General features: G+C 42.0%; 2 protein-coding genes across 2 annotated transcripts; one reads left to right on the forward strand and one right to left on the reverse strand.

Annotated features, from left to right (window-relative positions):
* Positions 1 to 1,876: 1,876 nt before the first annotated feature.
* LOC120031083 (autophagy protein 5-like) lies at positions 1,877 to 21,958 on the reverse strand. Its single transcript, XM_038976654.1, has 8 exons — positions 21,865 to 21,958; positions 20,904 to 21,065; positions 18,899 to 19,026; positions 18,328 to 18,406; positions 15,526 to 15,688; positions 15,003 to 15,097; positions 9,048 to 9,165; positions 1,877 to 3,408 (listed from the first exon to the last, which is right to left on the reverse strand). The coding sequence occupies exons 2-8, from the start codon at positions 21,009 to 21,011 to the stop codon at positions 3,272 to 3,274; spliced, it is 828 nt and encodes a 275-aa protein (XP_038832582.1). The 5' UTR covers positions 21,012 to 21,065; positions 21,865 to 21,958; the 3' UTR covers positions 1,877 to 3,271.
* Positions 21,959 to 22,252: 294 nt separating this feature from the next.
* LOC120031062 (dynactin subunit 3-like) lies at positions 22,253 to 24,384 on the forward strand. The gene is made up of 7 exons (XM_038976612.1): positions 22,253 to 22,406; positions 22,730 to 22,814; positions 22,950 to 23,036; positions 23,170 to 23,253; positions 23,364 to 23,422; positions 23,535 to 23,594; positions 23,892 to 24,384. The coding sequence occupies exons 1-7, from the start codon at positions 22,305 to 22,307 to the stop codon at positions 23,976 to 23,978; spliced, it is 564 nt and encodes a 187-aa protein (XP_038832540.1). The 5' UTR covers positions 22,253 to 22,304; the 3' UTR covers positions 23,979 to 24,384.
* Positions 24,385 to 24,745: the final 361 nt, after the last annotated feature.

A 24,745-nucleotide genomic window follows, 5' to 3' on the forward strand; every position in this document is an offset into this window, starting at 1 on the left:
ATGTATAAAAATGCACAGTTGCCCATTATTTTGGCTACCGTGGCTAGAAGGAGAGATCTGAAAAAGAGTGTCTGCTAAATTAACCAAATCTCAAGAGACTGAGAGGGGTCTCAAAGAAGCATAGGGGGTTTAAAGAACACTTAAGGGAGATTCTGGAGCGGTGCCTGAGACAGCGTTTTCCACCACCATCAACAAAACACCAAATGATGGAATTTCACGTGTAAGAATGGTGTTGCATTCCTTCAATAAAGTTCCAGACACTTTTAGAATCTATGCCAAGGTGTATTGAAGCTGTTCTGGTGGCCCAACACCCTATTAAGACACTTTATGTTGGTGTTTCCTTTATTGTGGCAGTTACCTGTACTTCCCCATTGTAATGAATAATAAATGGTTGCCGAGGATCACTTTGGGTGAGTTGCGAGACATGCTGCCAAGGGCTTGGAGGAGGAATGGCAGGATACACATGCAATAGAGATATTTAAAAGATCTGCAATAGAGATACAGTTAGAGCTGTCAGTATTGAGCAACTCAATCCAATAGGTTGACTGGGAAATCCCAACAAGACAAGTGTGTCAGCAAGATGAGTCTAGCTCTGCTTTTCATCATTGGCTTGTGTCTTTGTGACTGAGTCAAAAGTCTGTGTCTGATGTGTGCAGTCACACACACACACACACACACACACACACACACACCAGAAAGTATTCACTTCCCTTTACCTTTTCCACATTTTGTTATTAAATTGAGATGTTGTGTCACAGACACAATAACCCATCATGTTAAAGTGGAATAGAAAATGTAAAAAATGAAAAGCTGAAATGTTTTGTCCATAAATATTCAACCCCTTTGTCATGGCAAGCCTAAATAAGTTCAGAAGTTAAAATGTGCTTAACAAATCACATAAGTTGCATGGACTCATTCTGTGTTCAATAATAGTGTTTAACATGATTTTTGAATGACTACTCCTATCTCTTTACCCCACATTTATCTGTAAGGTACCTCAATCGATTAGGACATTTTAAGCACAGATTCAACTACAAAGACCAGGGAGGTTTTTCAATGCCTCGCAAAGAAGGGCACCGGTTGGTAGACGCTGAATATCCCTTTGAGCATGGTGAAGTTATTAATTAGGCTTTAGATGGTATATCAATACACCCAGTCACTACAAAGATGCAGGCGTCCTTCCCAAGTCAGTTGCCGGAGAGGAAGGAAACTGCTCAGGGATTTCACCATGAGGCCCATGAGGCCAAAACAGTTACAGAGTTTAATGGTTGTGATAGGAGAAAACTGAGGATGGATCAACAACATTGTAGTTACTCCACAATACTAACCTAAATGACAAAGTCAAAAGAAGGAAGCCTGTACAGAATTCATATTTTCCAAAACATGCATCCTGTTTACAACAAGGCACTAAAGTAATACTGCAAAATATGTGGCAAAGAAACTTTTTGTCCTGAATACAAAAAGTGTTATGTTCGGGGCAAATCTAATACAACACATTACTGAGTACCAATCTCCATATTTTCAAGCATGGCGGTTGCTGCATCATGTTATGGGTTTGCTTGTCATCGGCAAGGACTAGGGAGTTTAGTATAAAAAGAAACGGAATACAGCTAAGCTGTAAGCACAGGCAAAACCTGACTCAGTGTTCTTTCCAACAGACACTGGGAGACAAATTCACCTTTCAGCAGGACAATAACCTACAGCATAAGGCCAAATCTATGAGTTGCTTACCAAGACAACAGTGGATGTTCCTGAGTGGCCTAGTTACAGTTTTGACTTAAATCTACTTGAAAATATATGGCAAGACATAAAAATGGCTTTCTAGCAATGATCAACAACCAACTTGACAGAGCTTGAAGACTTTTTAAAATAATAATGGGCAAATATTGTATAATCCAGGTGTGCAAAGCTCTTATAGACTTAGCCAAAAAGACTCACAGCTGTAATCACTGCCAAAGGTGTTTCTAACATGTAGTCTCAGGGGGGAGAATACTTATCAAGATATAGTAGTGTTACATTTTTTTGTATTTTGTTAATGTTACAATTTTTCTTCCACTTTCACATTACAGAGTGTTTTGTGTAGATCATTGACCAAAAATGACAATGAAATCCATTTGAATCCCACTTTGTAACAACAAAATGTGTAAAAGGTACCCATACACACATGTACATACACACACGTATGCACATGCCTACCCCTTAGACAGTACCCCACGTCGAGCCCAGCGCTGACTCAGAGCTGTAAACTCGTCTATCCCATCCTCCTAGGCGGCGAATGAGGAAGCCTGACGTGATTAGACAGGTGTGACATCACAAGTTTCCCTCCCCTTCGACTGTAACAACACACTCCAAATTACATGTCTGGCCCCGTCTCCCTTTGACACGAGACACGCAAGAGAGAAGACAGACAGGATTCCATTCGGACTCTTCACACCTTCCTCACCCCCTCCATGTCCCTCTAGGAGACTTTAAATGATGTCTCCAATTACAACACACAGACTCACACAACCCCAAGGCTTGGCATGGAGACAGGAGTTTAGCGGTCTCATTAGTAGCAGGAGGAATTCCAATAGATAATTAGCTATGGAGATGAGAGAGAGCATCGGCAGTAAATGACACGAGAGAGAAAGAGGGGGAGGGAGGAAGAGAGAGAAGAAAGAAACAGGAAATACAGTGAGAGAGGAAGATGGGAGAATATACAGACAGACAGAGAGCAAGAGACAAAGAATGAAGAAGTGAAGTGTCTTTAAAAATCCCCTTTCACTCCTCAGTGGCATACAGTACAAGTGTGTAAACTCAGTTGTGACTTCATGAACGTCCAGCCGTGTAGCTCATGATGTGACTCGGGAAAACTAAGGCGACTTCTGTTTGTAGAGGGTCCCACTAGGCATGTCTGGGCCCTGTCTCTTTCTCTAGGAGGAGGAAGAGGAGAGAGGAGGTGGTAAGCAGAATCTCCCTGCCTCTCTTTTTAAACAGATGAACTCTCTTTCAGTTTGGCCTTCCACATTTTGGGCGGAACAACTTTCCCCAAACAGGTAAAGGTCCAAAAGAGACAGAGTGCGAAGGAGGAGAGGAAAAGAGAAGGAAAACAGAAAACGGTACATTTTCTCCTGGTGGGCTCCTTTTTGGGACAAGTTGAATGAGATGACATCACACTGCGATTGCGTCACTCTTCGCCCCCAGTCACGTGGGTTTTCCTGCTCTCTAAAGAGTCCGTTCGGATTTTGCAACTTTCCCAGTTGCCGGGTGTTACCAAACTTTGCCAGAGGTGTCAGTCGCTAGGCGTGGGTATGACGCTGATGTGGAGAAAGTTATCAGGGTGACTGAGGTGCTCGCTCAGCCACTGCAACGGGGTCTCCAGCAGGGGCTCAATCCCATGGATCACCACCTGGTAGTGCTTGGACTCGTCTGTATAAGGAGAGAGAGAAGGGAGACACGGAGGGAGAGGGATGGAGTATGAGCTTCAACTTAAAAATCCTTTTGACTGTGTGTCGGACTCCATATATTTATATTTCTACAAACAGAAATGCTAGGATTTTCTTTAAACAACACTAGTCATAGATTATAGTGTGGGAGTGTGTGTCTGTGTGCAAGCGATAGTTAAGTGAGTGTGTTTAAGTTGTCCCTCTCACCTCAGAATGACCGAAGCCTCTCGGCAAGCGACAGACAGATTAATCAATCACAGTGACCAGGCCTGACCCTGGGACTGACCACAAGTCACACAGCAAGACAAATTAGCCTCACTCACTCTGATGGCCCGACGAGGTGTGCACGTGTGTGTTTGTGTGTGTAAGTGTGAGATAGTATGATCATCTGCATGCGTGAAAGATTGCCAGCAGGTAAACGTATCTGAATGGGTGTGAGTAAGTCTCAATGGGCATATGTTGTATGTGTGTACATTGATGTCTGTAAGTTACTGGTTTTACTCAAAGCAACAGTAGCCCCACCTACTTAGAGACACTGGGCCCCAGGTCACGACCTTTCACCCACTCATATCAGGGCACTGAGGGGAAGGGCGGGGTCAAAACAATAGAGGGGGCAGTAGCCAAGTCATGTAGGAGCTCAGTGTCTATATGACTACACACACATACACTGACCGCTTCTCCTTATACGGTACCAAAAGATGCATACTGTTGCATGTACACGTAATATCTGAACGACCGTTACAATCGTTAGAAATATCTGTCTGAGTGAAGAATCCAGGGTTAGTAAGAAGCTCCTCAGGCACACCCACCACCTGCAGACTGGTATACAGTATGGATATACAGTGCCGTGAAAAAGTATTTGCCCCCTTTCTGATTTTCTCTATTTTTGCATATTTTTGATACTGAATGTTAACAGATCTTCAACTAAAACCTAATATTAGATAAAGGGAACCTGAGAAAACAAATAACTTTATTTAATTAACAATACCCCTGTGTTGAAAAAGTAATTGCTCCCTTATACTCAATAATTGGTTGTGCCATATTTAGCTGCAATGACTGCAACCAAATAGTTCCTGTAGTAGTTGTTGATCAGTCTCTCATCGCTGTGAAGGAATTTTTGCCCACTCTTGCATGCAGAACTGCTTTAACTCAGTGACATTTGTAGGTTTTCAAGCACGAACCGCTTGTTTCAAGTCCTCAACATCTCCATTGGGATTTAGGTCTGGACTTTGACTCCAAACCCTTTAAATGTGTTGCTTTTTAGCCCTTTTCATGTCGACTTGATTGTGTGTTTTGGATCATTTTCTTGCTGCATGTCCCAGCTTCAGCTCAGACGGATGGCCTGACATTCTCCTGTAGAATTGTCTGATACAGAGCAGAATCTTGGTTCCTTCTATTAAGGCAAGTCATCCAGGTCCTGAAGCAGCAAAGCATCCTCAAACCATCACACTAGCACCACCATGCTTCACCCTTGGTATAAGGTTCTTACTGTGGAATGCAGTGTTCTACCTTTCACTAATCTGTCTATAGAACATTCTTCCAAGAGTCTTGATGATCATCCAGGCTCTTCCAGGTGCTTTTTGGCAGACTTGAGTCAACGTTTTGGATGAGATTGGTTTTTGTCCTATCATAATGGGACCTAACACTGCATTCCACAGTAAGAACCTCACACCAACAGTCAAGCATGGTGGTGGTAGTGTGATGGTTTGAGGATGCTTTGCTGCTTCAGGACCTGGATGACTTGCCTTCATTGAGGGAACCATGAATTCTGCTCTGTATCAGACAATTCTACAGGAGAATGTCAGGCCATCTGTCTACGAGCTGAAGCTGAAGCTGAAGCGCAGCTGGGTCATGCAGAAAGACAGTGATCCAAAACACACAATCAAGTCGACATGAAAATGGTTAAAAAGCAACAAATTTGAAGATTTGGAATGTTCTAGTCAAAGTCCAGACCTAATCCCAATTGAGATGTTGTGGCAGGACTTGAAACGAGCACTTCATGCTTGAAACCCCCACAAATGTCACTGAGTTAAAGCAGTTCTGCATGCAACAGTGGGCCAAAATTCCTCCACAGCGATGAGAGAGTCTGATCAACAACTACAGGAAGTATTTGGTTGCAGTCATTGCAGTTAAAGGTGGCACAACCAGTTATTGAGTGTCAGGGGGCAATTACTTTTCACACAGGGGAATTGGGTATTGCATAACTTTGTTAATTCAATTAATAAATGAAGTATACATTTTTTGTGTTATTTGTAAACTCATTTTCCCTTTGTCTAATATTAAGGCCTATTACAATGAAATAACTTGATCCCACTTTAAACCAACTACTGCTCTTGAGAAAATAAAACAATGACTGCATTACCGATTGTGGCCTGTGTTCATGATGCCGTTCCAGCAATGTACATTTGAACATTTTAGTAATTTAGCAGATGCGCTCATCCAGAGCGACTTACAGGAGAAATTATGGTTAAGTGCCTTGCTCAAAGGCACATTGTCAGATTTTTCAGCTAGTTGGCTCTAGGATTCGAACCAGCGACCTTGCAGGGCCAACATTCTTAACCACTGGGCTACCTTGCCGCCCTATGTACAGCCTATGATCACACATACGATCAATACACTCACAAGTACTAACATTCATACTGCAATAACACTTTCCCTCTCTCTTCCACATACTGTGCCCCTGGTGACAGTATCAGGAGCATGTGGGGGAGGAGGGGCGCTCCCCTGACACTCTCACTATGACACAAGGGAAATTCATCCCAAATATGCACAGCTTGAATATCTGCACACAGAATGTATGGTCTGGTAGGCCCTCTTATGGCTGTCATGTCTTTTTCAGAGGGCGGAGACCAACGTGATTAATCTGTATTTCTCCTCTGAAACGTTGTGAAAGCGCTGTGTCATAGTGGAAGGATCTTGAGTCCTCTAGATAGAATTATATTGCGTATTTTCCATGGATCCTTCTATACTGTGTCCTGAAGGCGTGGGATATCTCCTAGGTTTTTCTGGAATGTGACATAATATTAGGGTTCTTAGGAAGACTGACTGTTGTTTTCACATCTGAATCACACTGTGCTGCTGTGAGCCATTAACATGGGATGCGTTCCAAATGGAACCCCATTTCCTTCATAGTGCACTACTTTTGACCAGAGTCCTATGGGCGCTTTTCACAAGTTGCGCACTATTTAGGGAATAGGGTGCCATTTGGGATGCATACATGGCTGTTATATATTACTATGGTGTTTTGGGATTGGGGCCAATACAGTTGCTTTTGATTAATGTTAATGGCATTAATCAAAACACATAACTTTATTGACCCCAATCCCAAAACACTATAGCAATGTATAACTCCATAGCAATTTATTTCCAAAGAGGAATATTGACCACCATAGTTTGAATAAAAATAAAAGACGACAAATTTGCACACACACTGCGGTTGAGTATTGCAGTGACTAACAGTCAAGACATGTTTTGTTACTTAAGTATAGCCGAGTCCAATTTAAGAAGGCCACAACTCCATTCTTCCCTGCAGTGAGGCCAGCCAAGACTAAACAGTTACACCAGAACTCAACCAACACACTGGCCGGCCAATAAGAAATATGTGTGTGTATGTTAGGGGGAACTGACAGGTATAAATCTATCAATAAATCTCTCTAGACCTGAAAAACATATTTGTCTTGTGATGTCTCATAAGAGTAATTTCCTTCAGCAAGTTAGTTTGTTTTTTCATGAATATACTCAACTGCATTTAAAAGAAACAACAGGGAAATTGAGTTTGCAGTTATACAATAAACAGACTGTAAGGTATTGACTTGGAGACCTCTGTCTCATTTCTGCCTCCCCCTACTTAACACCTAGCAACACCTCACACACCCACCGTCCCTCATATCAAACCAACCACTGAAACCCAGAACACCCCCGCTCTCTGAACAGTGAGACGGCCCGTTTGATGAGAAGAGACTGGATTCGCTATTGATTCTGACTGTGGTGTTCTGTGTGGGCGGATTGGCCAATAGTTTCACTCCTTTGTTCTGTGGGCTGTACCATGAATGAGTAAAATCAATAAGAGTGGTGTGTAGGCGAGTATTGTTGGCGCGTGGGCTTGTCAGTCGGGGGGATTTCTGCATTCTCCACTTATTAGAAATATCACCACAAAACCTGTTTTTCTTTATAAGAAACATGTCACATCTGTAAAGGACATGACGGGGGAATTCTCGGAAGGCTTCGACCCGCCAAGGCAACTCTTTCTGAGGCTTGTTCAATTGAATTTGTCCTGCGCCATACATGGGGAGAAACGTGTTACTGTTCAGACATATCTCTCCTGTCTCTAACCCAGTCAAACCATGTCTAATACCTTGGTCAAAACAAAGCGTTCGCAGACGTCAAAGCTGACCAACTGACTGCTAATCAGAATAAGATGTTGATGTTCGATTTTCCTGCGTGGGTGGAAGAACGTCGGTCCGGTCCGGTAACAGTACGACTCATCTGAGTATCATGCTGCCATATGCTGGGAATCCCCAGTTAATATAACCCCTGGTTACATGTTTTGTTGGGTTAGTTCAGTTTGATGGGTTTCGGGGTGCTTGAAGGACCATCAAGGCTTCCAGACAAAACAGAGGGGAATGTTTAAAAATGTTGGTTTGATGTTAGAAACATCAGAGTCGAGTGCTGAGACGTCCTTATCCGATAGGTCCTCACAAGGAATCGGGTACCAAGAATACGTCTGTGAACAATGCCGCCATTAGGCTGCCTGAGTAACCCCCCAGTCCCTCTAATCCAAACACACAGCTATAATCCCCCGCTATCACACACCCATCTCCCCAGCGAGGAAGAGGGAAACACAACAAACGACGGGAGACAAAGCAGCACTTTCACCTTTATCAAGCCAAGCCACCACCATCCTCAGAGGAGAGCAGAGAAGGAATTGAGAAAAGAGAGAAATGGATAAAAGAGATTATATAAGTACAGGAAGGGGATGAAAAGAAAATATAGTGATTCTTGATAAAGCAAGAGAGAGTGGGAGAGAAGGAGCGAGAAAGAGAAAGACATGTGAGGGAGGCAGACAGAGAGTGAAAAAGATAAAGGCAGGCAGGCAGACAGAGCAGTAGTAATTGTAGTGGTGCATTACTCCATGCAGGTGATTCTCCTGCAGGTCCTCTGTCTCACAGCTCCATTGTCTGGTTATCTACTTCCTCTGCACAGCCCTCCAGACACTACCTGTTTAGGCTGCCTCGCTCTCCATCGCTCCCTCTTCTCTACATGTAGCGCCGCTCCTCATTCCACTATGTATTTTCTTCCCCCCCCCCCCTCACTTTTCACTCTTTCACGAGGGCAACTATTTTCCCTCCTCGACCCTCTCGTGTGTTTTATCTCTGAGCATTGATCTCAAAAAGTCCTCTTTTACCGTGTAAATAAAATAGACCTACATGGCTGATGTCTTCTATTCTCTGGCTTCCTGTGAGATGCAGAGCACCCTTTGAAAGCACAGTGAGGAAGAAACAGGTCTGCTTTCTCTTGTGGGACTTTGTGTGTTTACTGTGTGTGTGTGTGTGTGTGTGTGTAAGAAGTGTATGTAGTACAGGTGTAATTAGTGTTGTGCAATGTTTATGAGTAGGTAAGTACCGTCGTTGGATATGGCCACGGGGTACACCTCCTTCAGCAGATCCCCCAGCGTGTGTGTGTAGCCGTCGGTCGATATGGGGCGAAACAACTTCTGGATGAACGGCCTGTCACTCATCGTCTACACGGAGAGTGGGGAGAGGAATCAGAGCATGACAAAAAAATTACATACAGTGCCTCCGGGAAGTATTCACACCCCTTGATTTCCCCCACATTTCATTATGTTACAGCCTGAATTTAAAATTGATTAAATTGAGATTGTGTGCATGTGATCTACATGCAATATCCCACAATGTCAAAGTGGAATTTTGTTTTTATAATTTTTAACAAATTAATCAAAAATTAAAAGCTGTAATGTCTTGAGTCAATAATTATTCAACCCCTTTGTTATGGCAAGCCTAAATACATTCAGGAGTAAAAATGTGCTTAAAAAGTCACATAATAAGTTGCATGGAATCACTGTGTGCAATAATAGTGTTAAACATGATTTTTAAATTGATTACCCCATCTCTGTACCCCACACATACAATTATCTGTAAGGTCCCTCAGTTGAGTAGTGAATTCAAGCACAGATTCAACCAGAAAGACCAGGGAGGTTTTCCAATGCCTTGAAAAGTAGGACACCTATTGGTAGATGGGTTCAAATAAAACAAGGTGACACTGAATATCCTTTTGAGCCTGGCGAAGTTATTAATTAGGATTGGATGGTATATCAATACACCCAGTCACCACAACAGGAGTCCTTCCCAACTCAGTTGCCAGAGAGGAAGGAAACCGCTCAGGGATTTCAGCATGAGGCCAATGGTGACTTTAAAACAGTTACAGAGTTTAATGGCTGTGATAGGAGAAAACTGAGGATGGATCAACAACATTGTAGTTACTCCACAATACTAACCTAAATGACAGAGTGAAAAGAAGGAAGCCTGTACAGAATATAAATATTCCAAAACATGCATCCTGTTTGCAATAAGTTACTTAATTAATTACTCAAGTACTTTTATGCAATAGCTTGACAAAGCCACACAATAGCCCTAATGCAAGAACATAAAATGAAGTGCTTATTCTAGGCTACAAGTCATGACTCGATTATTTCTGGCGCAGACCCAAGCCCTCGGGAACTGCGCCCCAAATGAATATGCCACTAAATAAGCCAAAGTCTCTGACGATTCAATCACAGGCTACTCCAGTGATAAAAGTTAGGTGCAATACAGGGGAGGCTGGTGAGGTGAAATCAGAGGATGAGCTCATTGTAATGGCTTATAGGTCGTTATCAATAAAACGTCACAATAAGTTCAATTTGGCTGCTGGGGGGCAAGGGAACCCACAGCTTCGCTAAAACCATTGACAACTATGTGCCGTTTTCAAGAGATTGTTAAATGTTATAACTATTTGGTTTTAATATCATCACCTCTTGAAGAACATAGAGCTACAAATTGTTCCATGCAAAACAATTGTGCACATTTAGCGCCATCATCAGAGTTACACAGCAAGTAACTGCATGCTTTTCGTGATCAGTAAACATCTATTGATCGTGTCATTTCAGATATGTGAGGGTAGCCTCATGATATCTCTCAATATTGGCTGCCATTAATTGGACATTTGAGTGATATAAAGTGAACTATACCTGACAAGTGTAAGTGGCTTAGGTTAATTTTCCCATCCTTTGCGGCTCTGACTGTCAAACAACAGAAGGGTGCATTTGCCGATGTACTGTTAGCTGATAATGTTTACTTTGCAAGCTACCAGTAAAAACTTTGTCCAGCTAAACATATAGTGATAAGTAAACCTGATGTAGTTTTCCTCTCCAACTGCAGCGTAGACCTATCTAGTGAAGTTAGCTAACATTATCCCCTTTTTAACATTGTTTTTAATTGTTTAATTATGATTGTTGCTGGTAAAAAAATATATAAAAATATAATTGGCTAGCTAGCTAATAACAGATTACGTCGATATGGCTAGTTAACAAGCTAACTTTCAGTAGATAAACTAAATGGCTATATTTGCTTGCCATCTATAGTAGTGATGACAGTAGTCTGACTGACGACTTTACCAGCACGAGGACTTGCCGATGTCGAGCTCTTTCCAAAAGCCTTGTCTATGATGAAGCAAGATAAATGACACGTTGTTTGCTTAGCTAGCTAGTGCCATTTCAAATGGGTAGGCTACCCTCACACATCTGAAATGACATGATCAATTGATGTTTAGTGATCATGAAAAACACGTTACTTGCTGTTTAACTCTGACGATAGAGCTAAATGTGCGCAATTGTTTTGTATGGAATAATCTAAAATGTCTAGTTCTGACTATTCTTTTCTAGAGGTGATGATATTACAACTAAAAATGTATAACGTTTAACAATCCATTGAAAATGGCATGCAGTTGTCAATGGTTTTAGTGGAACCAAATCAAACGCTCTGCACCGTTTTATTGATAACGACATATTGAAGACAAGAGTCCACCTACAGACACATCTAGTAAAATATTAAAAGTGGTGCTTGCTACCCAATCTCTGATCTGAGGGCACATGAGAAAGGTGCCGCTCGCTGGATATGATCCAGAAGATCAGGTGTTCATACACGGTCACCGGCGATCGGGTTGGCTATCAGTTCTGGGAAACCAGTTTGTCTATCAGTTCAGGGAAACCAGGGGCCTCCGAGGTGACAAACGGCGAGTCTGACACACAATAGCAACTAATCATGGGAGCTGTGAAAAGGAAACCAGCAACGGGAGGGTTCGGGTAACGGAGCTGTAACTAACACCGCCGGGCGCATGGTAGGGAAGGTGGCTCCAAAGGCGCGAAACTGGCTCTCGGGTTACCAGAAAGAGTGACTCACTGACAGGAATCGCAGAGTTTGTGCGGGATTATGCCTGGAGCTGGAGTGGAGAGAGTGCGATAAGTGACAGCTACTTCGTTGCATTTTTAAAAACCGCCATGAATAATTGACCCGGGTACCATACAAAGAGGGGGCCATTGATCCTGGAGAGAAGCGCGATACTCTTGGACGGTGACACTTTCTTTTCAGTTCGTGTGACACCAGAGCTAGCAGAGTACCACCTGGCGACACCCAAGAGCGATGCGTCATTAACTCTCCAATGATGAGAGGTCAGGTGAAAAGAGACTCGCTCTCCCTGACTGAAGCAAGCAAGGGAACTCAACCCATAGCCTAATTGCCGGTGTGGATTCAATTCGACTAATTGACAGTAAACTGGTGGCTGAGGTGCACAAACGTCAATCAATATAATAATAATTATTATTGACCCGTGACATGAACGGGAAAAAGCGGTGAGGGAGTAGTGCCCTTCTCAAATGGAACAGTGATCTGCACCGCTCGGTCATGTTGTCAACAAGGCAGCATGGTGCATCGTCTAGAAACATATCTCTTTTTCATCAAATATATGTTTGAATTTTCAAACTAGATTTCGTTTTGAAGGCAGTTACTCCACGTGCTTAATTTAATCTAGTCTTGGCTACGTCACTTTTGTTTTGAGTCTACTTCACCGTGGGCTTTGAACGGGGCACCTGGCTCACTCGCGGGAGCCAGCCCGGTCCAAAATGAATGCTATTCACTTTTCACCTGGTGCAAACTCCTCTCACCGGAGTAACCCGGCCCAGATAATCAAATCCCCCTCACTGGGTGAGTCAGTTGGAGAGAAAGCACTGGCACTTTTCTCACTGAGCCCAAGACCTTCCACTGGTAAATAAAAATTCCAAGTAGATTTTTTGGACCTCTCATTTTCCTCAACCACTGAGGCACCATATACTGTACAGTATACATGTAGGCTACCTCTCATGGAATTGGATGCCCTTACGTTAATGACTTTTTGCAAATCCAATCAGTTTTCCATGTTGATTCAACGTCAACACATTGATCTTTTGGGTTAAAATGACGTGGAAACAACGTTGATTCAACCAGTTTTTGCCCAGTGGGATTTTCATTTTACGCCAGATTTAGTGGCTTTGGCACTTTGTAACACACGCACGCACACGCAGACACAGATAAATCCATCCCCTCGAAATCTCTTCCCTTTTCAAAAAGGAGCACAGTCTAGCGGAAGTGAGTGCTTTGTTATTTAGAGTCAATGTTGTCATTAATTCTGTCTGCATCAAAAGTAGCACATGTTATTTACACTAAAGCCCGCAATTTGTCGTCAGAGTGGGGCCTGCAGGTTGAAATATAGTCATCAATGATGACTACCGCATCCGGACACGGATAGCTTTGTCCGCCGATGGTTCAGTTAACTTTGGAGTACACAATGCGTCTGTGGTTTTACAACCACTGTTTTATTATTGTGTTGGAACGTTTTATTATAGGCAAAATAAAAAACGCTTTGTTGAAGTGTGAAATGAGTTACATATGTACCTAGTTTTGGGACAACATCGGGAGTCTGTGTATTGTCCAACCAATACAGAGACTCCCAATGTTGTGTCCCAAAGCTAATTTGTACCAAGGGTTTGTTTAATTTTGCATGTATTTGTTTATGACAGCCATATATCCACGTGAAGGAATTGGCCACAATATTATAATTGAAGACTAGGCATTACATCACATTTTCCTGGAAGTGGCAAAAAATATTAATCATCTCATTTTGTGGTAACATTTTGTTTCCTTTACTAACTAAAAGTCAATATAGGCCAAGACGTTTTTATAATGTTTTAGTCAACACTTGAATGATATATTTTATTGTTCTGTTTGGTAGTCTTTAATTTTGAATAGATTTATGATTGTAACATTCCAGTGAAAACATTGATGAGAGATTTTATGGGCATAAAGGCTGACATCTGTTATAACACAGCAGCAAAGCCCTGACAACCTACTCTGATTCCCCTGGAGAAATTTCCACATCAATCTATATTCAGCAATATATCACTAGAACCCCTTCACAACTGCCTCGTCCAAACACGCCTTCATTTGTTTATTCTTGTTGAGAAGAGATGGCTTCAAATACTATGGAATAAGGTAGGCAAAGCTATATACCAGTCGAGCTGATCCAAGGGCTTATTGAACGCAGTCTTGGGTAAAATCATGCCTGTTCCAGGCGCACCGTATCCCCACGCAGTTTTCCTACCCTATGGGATACACACGGCCTAAAGTTTTCCAGACCTTCAGGGCGAGACACTGGTGCTTATTCATCTTTTTGAGGGAATTTCATTTGAGTCATGGATGGCGGGATCCCCTTTAGGAATTCACCTGTGCCCGCGTGCATCCCACTGTTTGGGCACACTTCATTTGAGTTGCCCACATCCAACTATAAACTTGTCAAACGAATTGCTCGCCAAGCACACAGTCAGAAAAAACATTAGGCTAACACATTTGGAGTTTAATGGGTGGGTGATCTCTGGGAAAATATGAGGGTTTTTTGATTTATCTGCTGTTATCAAAAGAGTTTAACAAAATACAATTTTGGGGGGAAAAGTTATTCGCTGAATATCTCCAGGAAATATTTTGCAACTGAGCACTTCTGTAGGGTTCTTTCTGTCACTGGATCACAATAAATTACAAGCTTACTAACAAATTAAAAGTTGCTCAACAGCAGCCCACTTTAAGCCATAGGACTTGGGCGGTATCCTATTCATGAAGAGCCTTACAAGTCCGTCATACAGCACCATCTACGGGACAGTTCAGGTACTAGACAATTAATTCATGATTGTGTTGATAAGCAGTTTGTGCAGCACATTTCAGTTTTTTTGTGTTTTTTGTGTACTATGTATTTTGTTTAATTCTTACTCTGATTTTCATATTCACTTAATGCTTTCTCATATTCCTAAATGCACTATCATGTTCTATTTGCTTATCAGATGATAAAAGAGTATTCTCTCATTACTATGCATTGCCGTATTTGTGACCTGATGTATTTTTTTGATTGCATCGATGACATCATCTATTAACAGTACCAGTGATGCCACACTGCAGGTCACACTGGCTGTGATGTCGACAAGGCATGCATTAGCCCATTTACCAGGTATATCCTGAAGGGGATGTAGCGAAAGCCTCCCTCCTCTGTGGGGTATTCCATCAGCTTACGGTTCATGGCCCAGAACTGGTCAAACTTATCTGAGGAACACAACACAACTACATTTACATACAAACTGTCCCCATCTCCTTTTATGTTTTTAAACCAGCTCTACAAGGCTTCTGAAACTCTGTTAACCTGTCTTGGTTTCTAACTCCCCTCCCCTCTATCTCACTTTCACACAATTTTAGCTTTTGAAATATTTCATATCTGTTTTCTCTTCTGGGTGGAGTTGTAACTGTCTCTTTCTCTCTCTGTTTTGGAAGCCACCCAAAATAGTATATTTTGGTAAGTGAGAAGAGAAAAAACTTTGCAGCTGAGGCAAAGACAATGTTCAGAGAGTGTGGGTGGCGTGGTTTTGACTGGTTGGCTTGGGGGTGTGTAAGTTGTTGAGTAGAGGGGCAAAATAAGGGTACCGAGTCCCAAAGTCAATACTTACGTGTGTGTGTGTGTGTGTGTGTGGCCTCACCGTTCTGCAGGCCCATCCACAGCTGCTTGTGGTCTTTCTTCTGCATGTCGTTGATGACCTGGCTCTTGTGTTTGAGGGCATCCGCCTCCTTGATGCTGGACATGAAGTGGGCCTCGATCACAGAGTTAGAGGGGCAGTGGAGCAGGTCACGCTCTGGGAAATTCTACCTCAGAGAAACCACACAGGCAGGACTGCTTTTTAATAGAGGTTGACTGATTAATCGGTATGGTCGATTAATTAGGGCCGATTTCATAAAAATCGGTAATCAGCATTTTTGGACGCCGATTATGGCCGATTACATTGCACTCCACGAGGAGACTGCGTTGCAGGCTGACCACCTGTTACGCGAGTGCAGCAAGGAGCCAAGGTAAGTTGCTAGCTAGCATAAAACTTATCTTGTAAAAAACAATCAATCTTAACATAATCACTAGTTAATTACACATGGTTGATGATATTACTAGTTTAACTAGCTTGTCCTGCGTTGCATATAATCAATGCAGTGCCTGTTAATTTATCATTGAATCACAGCCTACTTCGCCAAACAGGTGATTTAACAAGCGCATTCGCGAAAAAAGCACTGTCGTTGCACCAATGTACCTAACCATAAACATCAATGCCTTTCTTAAAATCAATACACAAGTATATATTTTTAAAACCGCATATTTAGTTAAAATAAATTAATGTTAGCAGGCAATATTAACTATTGAAATTGTGTCACTTCTCTTGCGTTCTGTGCAAGCAGTGTCAGGGTATATGCAGCAGTTTGGGCCACCTGGCTCATTGCGAACTGTGTGAAGACCATTTCTTCCTAACAAAGACCGTAATTAATTTGCCAGAATTTTACATCATTATGACATAACATTGAAGGTTGTGCAATGTAACAGCAATATTTAGACTTATGGATGCCACACGTTAGATAAAATACGGAACGGTTCCGTTCTGATAGTTTCCGGATTTGACCATATTAATGACCTAAGGCTCGTATTTCTGTGTGTTTATTATATTATAATTAAGTCTATGATTTGATATTTGATAGAGCAGTCTGACTGAGCGGTGGTAGCAGGCTCGTAAGCATTCGTAAGCATTCATTCAAACAGCACTTTCCTGCGTTTGCCAGCAGTTCTTCGCAATGCTTGAAGCATAGCGCTGTTTATGACTTCAAGCCTATCAACTCCCGAGATTAGGCTGGCAAAACTATAGTGCCTATAAGAACATCCAATAGTCAAAGGTATATGAAATACAACAAAACAAATGGTATAGAGAGAAATAGTCCTATAATTCCTATAATAACTACAACCTAAAACTTCTTAACTGGGAATATTGAAAACTCATGTTAAAAGGAACCACCAGCTTTCATATGTTCTCATGTTCTGAGCAAGGAACTTAAACGTTAGCTTTTTTACATGGCACATATTGCACTTTTACTTTCTTCTCCAACACTTTGTTTTTGCCTTATATAAACCAAATTGAACATGTTTCATTATTTATTTGAGGCTAAATAGATTTTTTAAATGTGTTATATTAAGTTAAAATAAAAAAGTGTTCATTCAGTATTGTTGTAATTATCATTATTACACACACATATATATATAAAAAATATATATATATATATATATAATAAAAAATATATATATAAAAATAAAAAAAACGGGCGATTAATCGGTATCAGCTTTTTTTTGGTAATCCAATAATCGGTATCATCATTGAAAAATCATAATCGGTCGACCTCTAGATTTTTAGCATTGTATACCAGGGGTTGGAACCGGTTCAGGGAAAAGAACCGAAAACCGGAAAATACATTTTTTCAAAGAACAAAAGTGATCCATACTGTTTCGGAACAGACACATCATTTTAAAAGCATGGGAACCGGTTAATAACGTAATTATTATAAGTTCCAGGCATTTTTTTCTAGTCCCACTACAAAACACAACAAAGCCCTCACTCTGTCACTCAGAAACATATTCCAGTGTCTACCTGGAAGCTGAAAATCTTTGCCTGTGCGTGTTTAGGCTACCTGCCCCTCCCCCTCTGAAGCATAGGCGACTAACTGTACTGACGTTACAAGCTTGCTTCAGAAGATAGGGAGTGAGATTTTTAATTAGCAAGAGAAAAATGTGTAAACTTTTTCAATGCTAGTTAAGGGTACTATAGGCCTAATTATCATGTTTCACATTGGATTTATTAACTACAAAAAGGTAAGACATGTTTTAAATTCTGGTGCCGCTCTGCACACACAAGCTTGTTAGATAGCTACCCCAAAGGACATTCAAAGTTCCTCCATAGAAGACGCTCCTCCTAGGTATAATTCTGTGAACCTAATTCATATAATGCATGTCATAACAACATGCCCAGCGCTTCACGCCTCCTCCTCAACCGTCTCTCGCTCTCTCCACACCCTCAAAATGGTTGTCACATCTTGCGCCATAGGCTACACTCGTCTGTCCATCATGCATGTAAACAACTACCTTGTCGCACTGATTGGTGAAGAAATTTAATGAGCAAAATGTTTTAAAAATATATATGTTTCACAGGTTAAAAAAGGAACAGAAAGGAACTAAATAAACCTGTACTTTTTTTTGGTTTGAACCGGTTAAGAACTTTATTTTTCAGGTCGGAACAGTGGAACGAAACGGGGGGAAAAAGTGGTTCTATTCAGAACGAAACAATTGGAAAATTATTTTGGTTCCAACCCCTGCTATATACAGGCCAGCATCTGGAGGATTCTACATTTGGAGCAGCAAATATAGTTGCTGCTCCATATGTACCATGTTAACTTGCTGCAAAACAAATTCTGTGTTGTACCTTAAAGTGCACAGTGATGCTCCAGGGCAGGGCAGTGTTGGAGGCATGCAGGTCAAACAGTAATCCAATTGGATAGTGCCTGCAATGAATAAACACAGCCACATCAGTTGAGAAAACATGTCACCAGAGCTTCATTCTTGTCCAACTCTGAATCATAATGAGTTATCCTCTCCTTCACCTTGGGCTGGATCTTAGGTAACCGATTAATAAGTTTTAGAGAAAATAATTTAAATCAACCTCTTATTTACCCAAAGGTCTGAGTTAAATGTGTATGTCACTTTAAGATTAGGACTCATGTCCAACACTTGTTTTGGGCTGCCACCTGGTGCCTGAAATGTAAGACTGCAGATAATTGGTATGTAGTCTCCTCATTGATGATGATAGGAGGCGAGTTGATATGCTTAATTCTGATCTCTAAACTATTTACTTTACTCTACTGCTGTGCTAGGACACTTGTTTCTATGGAGGGGCACAGGGAATTCTAACCATTATATTCACTAGTAGTTGTTAAAACAAGTGAATAATTGACAACACACATAGTGCTCGCAGTCCTAATTTAAAGCTCACCCACCATTTGAGTGAGGTTCCCTCGAAATCAAACCACATCTCCTCTACGTCCTCGGCCTTCATGACCTTCAGGAAGTGCTTTTTCACCTTGTCTGTGACCAGAGTCAGGTAGCTCACCCTTGGCAAGAGGAGCTGAGGAGAGAACAGCAGAGGGGGAGAAGTGAGGGGCTCAATCTAGGTTCCCGCAAGAGTTAACTACACTGCTCAAAAAAATAAAGGGAACACTTAAACAACACAATGTAACTCCAAGTCAATCACACTTCTGTGAAATCAAACTGTCCACTTAGGAAGCAACACTGATTGACAATACATTTCACATGCTGTTGTGCAAATGGAATAGACAAAAGGTGGAAATTATAGGCAATTAGCAAGACACCCCCAATAAAGGAATGGTTCTGCAGGTGGTGACCACAGACCACTTCTCAGTTCCTATGCTTCCTGGCTGATGTTTTGGTCACTTTTGAATGCTGGCGGTGCTTTCACTCTAGTGGTAGCATGAGACGGAGTCTACAACCCACACAAGTGGCTCAGGTAGTGCAGTTCATCCAGGATGGCACATCAATGCGAGCTGTGGCAAAAAGGTTTGCTGTGTCTGTCAGCGTAGTGTCCAGAGCATGGAGGCGCTACCAGGAGACAGGCCAGTACATCAGGAGACGTAGAGGAAGCCGTAGGAGGGCAACAACCCAGCAGCAGGACCGCTACCTCCGCCTTTGTGCAAGGAGGTGCACTGCCAGAGCCCTGCAAAATGACCTCCAGCAGGCCACAAATGTGCATGTGTCTGCTCAAACGGTCAGAAACAGACTCCATGAGGGTGGTATGAGGGCCCGACGTCCACAGGTGGGGGTTGTGCTTACAGCCCAACACCGTGCAGGACGTTTGGCATTTACAAGAGAACACCAAGATTGCCAAATTCGCCACTGGCGCCCTGTGCTCTTTACAGATGAAAGCAGGTTCACACTGAGCACATGAGCACATGTGACAGAGTCTGGAGACGCCGTGGAGAATGTTCTGCTGCCTGCAACATCCTCCAGCATGACCAGTTTGGCGGTGGGTCAGTCATGGTGTGGGGTGGCATTTCTTTGTGGGGCCGCACAGCCCTCCATGTGCTCGCCAGAGGTAGCCTGACTGCCATTAGGTACCGAGATGAGATCCTCAGACCCCTTGTGAGACCATATGCTGACACATGCACATTTGTGGCCTGCTGGAGGTCATTTTGCAGGGCTCTGGCAGTGCACCTCCTTGCACAAAGGCGGAGGTAGCGGTCCTGCTGCTGGGTTGTTGCCCTCCTACGGCTTCCTCTACGTCTCCTGATGTACTGGCCTGTCTCCTGGTAGCGCCTCCATGCTCTGGACACTACGCTGACAGACACAGCAAACCTTTTTGCCACAGCTCGCATTGATGTGCCATCCTGGATGAACTGCACTACCTGAGCCACTTGTGTGGGTTGTAGACTCCGTCTCATGCTACCACTAGAGTGAGAGCACCGCCAGCATTCAAAAGTGACCAAAACATCAGCCAGGAAGCATAGGAACTGAGAAGTGGTCTGTGGTCACCACCTGCAGAACCATTCCTTTATTGGGGGTGTCTTGCTAATTGCCTATAATTTCCACCTTTTGTCTATTCCATTTGCACAACAGCATGTGAAATTTATTGTCAATCAGTGTTGCTTCCTAAGTGGACAGTTTGATTTCACAGAAGTGTGATTGACTTGAAGTTACATTGTGTTGTTTAAGTGTTCCCTTTATTTTTTTGAGCAGTGTAGATCTATGTCCATTGCACATGAGGTTGGTCACACCTTAATTGGGGAGAACAGGCTCATGGAATGGCTGGAGAGGAATGGTATCAAATACATGGTTTCCAAGTGTTTGAAGCCATTCTATTTGCTCCGTTACAGCCATTATTATGAGCCATCCTCCCCTCAGCAGCCTCCACTGGCATTGTCCGGCAAAGCAACATCAGTTTAAACTTTTTTATATATATAGTACTAGTCTGCATAATGTCACACTTACATAGAAGGGTTCGGCCTCTCTCTCTGTGATCTCATCCTGGTAAAGTGTGAAGCAGGTCGGAATCCGACCAAACCAAACGTCTCGCAGCACGTCCTTGTCATCTGCCATCCTCCCGTCGCACCCAGTGGCACATAAAGGAAGTACTCTCTAGCTACAAACTACCTGTCATCAACAGATTAAAGGGTCAATCTTGGATTGGTACATTCATTTTGGGACTTTTAAATTAATGTTATATACCCATTGATTTTTGAAGAGTTTAATTGATCAATTCCTCATGAGTTTAATTGTTAACTGTCGTAACCCACCAGAACCAAAAATATGAGCGTGTTTTACTTGTTTTTTTGTAAACTAACCCTGCATAACCTCACAACATGGCTAAAACTATAAATATCTGTCTATGAGTGACAGTGACCGTCTATGAGTGACCGTTGTTTGAACTCCAGATTTTGCACCAATGACAGTCAGTCTCATATGAGAGAGTACACCAGAATGGTAACATTCGAAAGCTCTCTACGGAACGTGTCAATCAAGCTCTCTTTGGAACCAGTCAATCACAGCTCTGCAGAGTTCGAATCTTACCACATTTTGTGAACACACAACTTCAACTAGCCAGCGTTAGGCTAGTGGAGAAATACAACGTGCTAGTTAGCTAACGTGTTAGCTAGACACTGTAACTATCTAGCCACGACTTCACTGGTGGTGAGGAATAAGATTACATTTAACATAGCTAATTAAGCAATGGTGTATTTGTTACTTTGCAACGACTTACATGTAAATTATTCTGTATTGACTTGCTAGCTAGCCAACTAGCTAGATAGCTGCGTATGCTACCTAGCCTCACTGGCACCGGCAGGAATAGTAGCGAGGCTGTGGGCACATTTGAAAGTTTGCCCTAAACAAGTGGTAGGACAAGGAGCAGATCATTACTAAAAGTTGAGACAAATGATGAACAACATCTTACTTTTCTAGAGCGGTTGTAACCAGCTGCGATTAAGGAAGAGGGCCGTGGTGGTGTTGTCATTCGCCTGTCAAGGGAAAAAAGCAAGGAAATCCCCCTTTTCCCCGACGAGGTGTTACCTGCAGTATAGAGTGGCATCCAGCGTTCATTGTAGTGTATTACAATAATCATGTCGAAATGGTTCTATTCAGTGCAAAGATGACCTATAAAGTTGTTGGTTAGTGACGACAATTTTGATTCGCCTAGTAATCGATAAGTAATTTTGTAGTTATTGGTAGTTTCATTTACAGCTTGCAAACCACTGAAGTTTTCTTTAAGGACAACAAATATGGCGCCTTTCACGATCCGTAGATTTTTTGCTATGACGCAATAATTGTGCGTCGTCGCCTGTTGGACGTCAGTACAACGATCAAAATCCAATTGTTGTGCTCCCTGAATCAAGAATGGATAGGAAATTTGAAGTTGATAACCTCGAAACGCGTCTTGAGACGCTGGAAAGTCGTATATACGGTGAAAAAAGGAACAAGGGAGGGAAACCCGTGAAGGTTTGACAATAATATTTTATATTAAAAATGCAGAATAGCGATTCAACTGGCTGCTAGCTTTGGCTAGCTAGCTAGCGAACGCCCTTTTTGCACACTGACTGTCTTTATACAATCAATGCTTAGAAATCAATATTATGGAAAATGTGTGAAGAACAGCTATGCCAGGGCATTCCGACTAAGTTAGCTACAATCCAATATTTTAATGTCGAGTGAGTAATTGCTAACTAGATAGCTACATAACTCAATGCCAGCACGGCAATAACACGGTTTATTTTCACAAGTTTTGCTTTTTAGTTTATCATATAATGCACTCTGTTCCTTAGTGCGCGGATTCCCTCTCCAGAATTCAGGCCGCCCTTGCAAACACTGCAAATAAGAGGGAACGAGTGAAGATTCTACACAAAAAGAGTGAGTGACATCTTAGACAACACAACTGTGTGACTTGGATGGGACACATTATTACCAGGACAATCACAAAGGAAGGTCAATTGTGATTATATTTCCCACATAGTATATATTCTATAACCTTTGTTCTTTGTACAGTTGAGGATCTGTTGAAGTATCTGGACCCTCAGTTCACTGACCACATCACTGTTCCTGATGCCATGAAGCTGGAATTCATCCTCGCTGGTAAGAGTTTTTCATTTAAAATATGTGAGTAAATGTTGCCAAATTTGGTCCTGCATCATGGTGATTGAGTAGGCCTCCGGCGTATGGATATGTGCCTCCAGTCTCAAACTCATGCACTTGTTTCTCCCCACAGAGGAAGACTTCCTCCTTTCCCAGGCCACCCTTCTGGAGCAGGTCAACAACCTCCAGCCACTATTGGACAGCAACTACATCAGAGGTCAGTGCGAGGGAATTTAAGTACCATTACAATATGGTCTGTGAAGTGATGATGGGTTAAATAGTGTTTGTTATGTTGAATGCAACTTATTGTAAAGTTCTTATTCACAGATGTGCCAGAGCATGCCACTAAGCTACAGCGTTTGTCTCAGATTCACATCAAAGAGCAGGTATGAACCCCCCCTCTCTTTTCTTGATTTTGTCTTTCCTCACAAGACACGCTAGGTTGACTTTTGTGAATTACGGTATCTTATGGACACCATTCTTGTCATTTTCCCAAAGGACCAAACTGAGGCCCAGTCCCTAGAGGTGAAGAAGCTGTTTGAGGAGTATAACAAAATGGTACCTTTCCTTCATTATAATAGCAAATAATAGGATTATTTAAGTGAATAAATAACACTGATCAAGCCAGGGGAAAATGTATCTGAGGTTAGCTAGTGAAACTGTGTCTAGTACATTGGCTGTCTAGTCTCCTGACCTCCTCGGTCAGATGACTAAGCGTGAGTGGTTTCTAAAAGTAATTACCTAGATTGTGTTTTCTGTCAAGTCATGTTGAACTCTGAGAAATGTCTAGTCTGTGCTAATGGAATGAACTGCCCGGCCCACCAAATTATCTTTGAACCTTGACCTCTGTGGCAGATGTTCCTGCTGTCCAAGCAGTTCACCCAGTGGGATGAGAGCCTGCGGAAAGTGGAGGAGGCAAAGGGAATCCGTCAAGTGGAGTAGCGATTATCTCCAGTGATGACTGTTATGACAATGTCAAGGCATGATGTCATCCGTGTGTCAAGTGTCCGATATGCACCTTAATGTAACTTGCTGGATATTATTGTTATTTATTTACAGCTACATCTAGAGACATTTGCATAGCTTTAAAAAAAAATATATATATCCTCTTTGTACATTTATTCAACATAGAATGTACCCATGCATTCCAACTCTGCAACACTGCTCTAGGCAGTCACAAGACACTGCTTTTTTTCTGGGTCGCTTGACAGTAGAAGAGCATAGAGAAGAATTTGCACACTAACTTAATTCTTCTTCCACAAAGTCTTGGTTTTAAATGGTTTTATATCAGACAGCACGACCACAAATGTAAAGTAATTGCAATAAAATCCATACTATTCAACCTGAACTATTTGGTTTATTTCTGTTTGTGCAAGACTTTGTTCAATATATTGTTATAAAACAACTAATGTCTGAAACTTAAACTGTGCCTGAGAGTATTTTTCTGATGTTTGCATTTAATTACAGGTATTTCAAAAAACATATCTATGACTAAGAAGAGAAGACGTTTTACAATCGGAGATACAATTGATCGATTGTAAAACGTCTTTTTAGTCAAGGTAGGTTTCCATCCAATTTGCGACAGATTTTAATGCGAAACTTCTAAAATCTGCATTAAATAGTATGCGCATTTTCCCACCAGAGATGTGTTTCCATGGAAAGTATTTATTGCGGATAAAAGCCTGTGCGTAATCACGTAGTGGACATAA

Source organism: Salvelinus namaycush, chromosome 37 (assembly GCF_016432855.1).
Source record: "Salvelinus namaycush isolate Seneca chromosome 37, SaNama_1.0, whole genome shotgun sequence".
In the NCBI taxonomy this organism is placed as follows: Eukaryota; Metazoa; Chordata; class Actinopteri; order Salmoniformes; family Salmonidae; genus Salvelinus; species Salvelinus namaycush.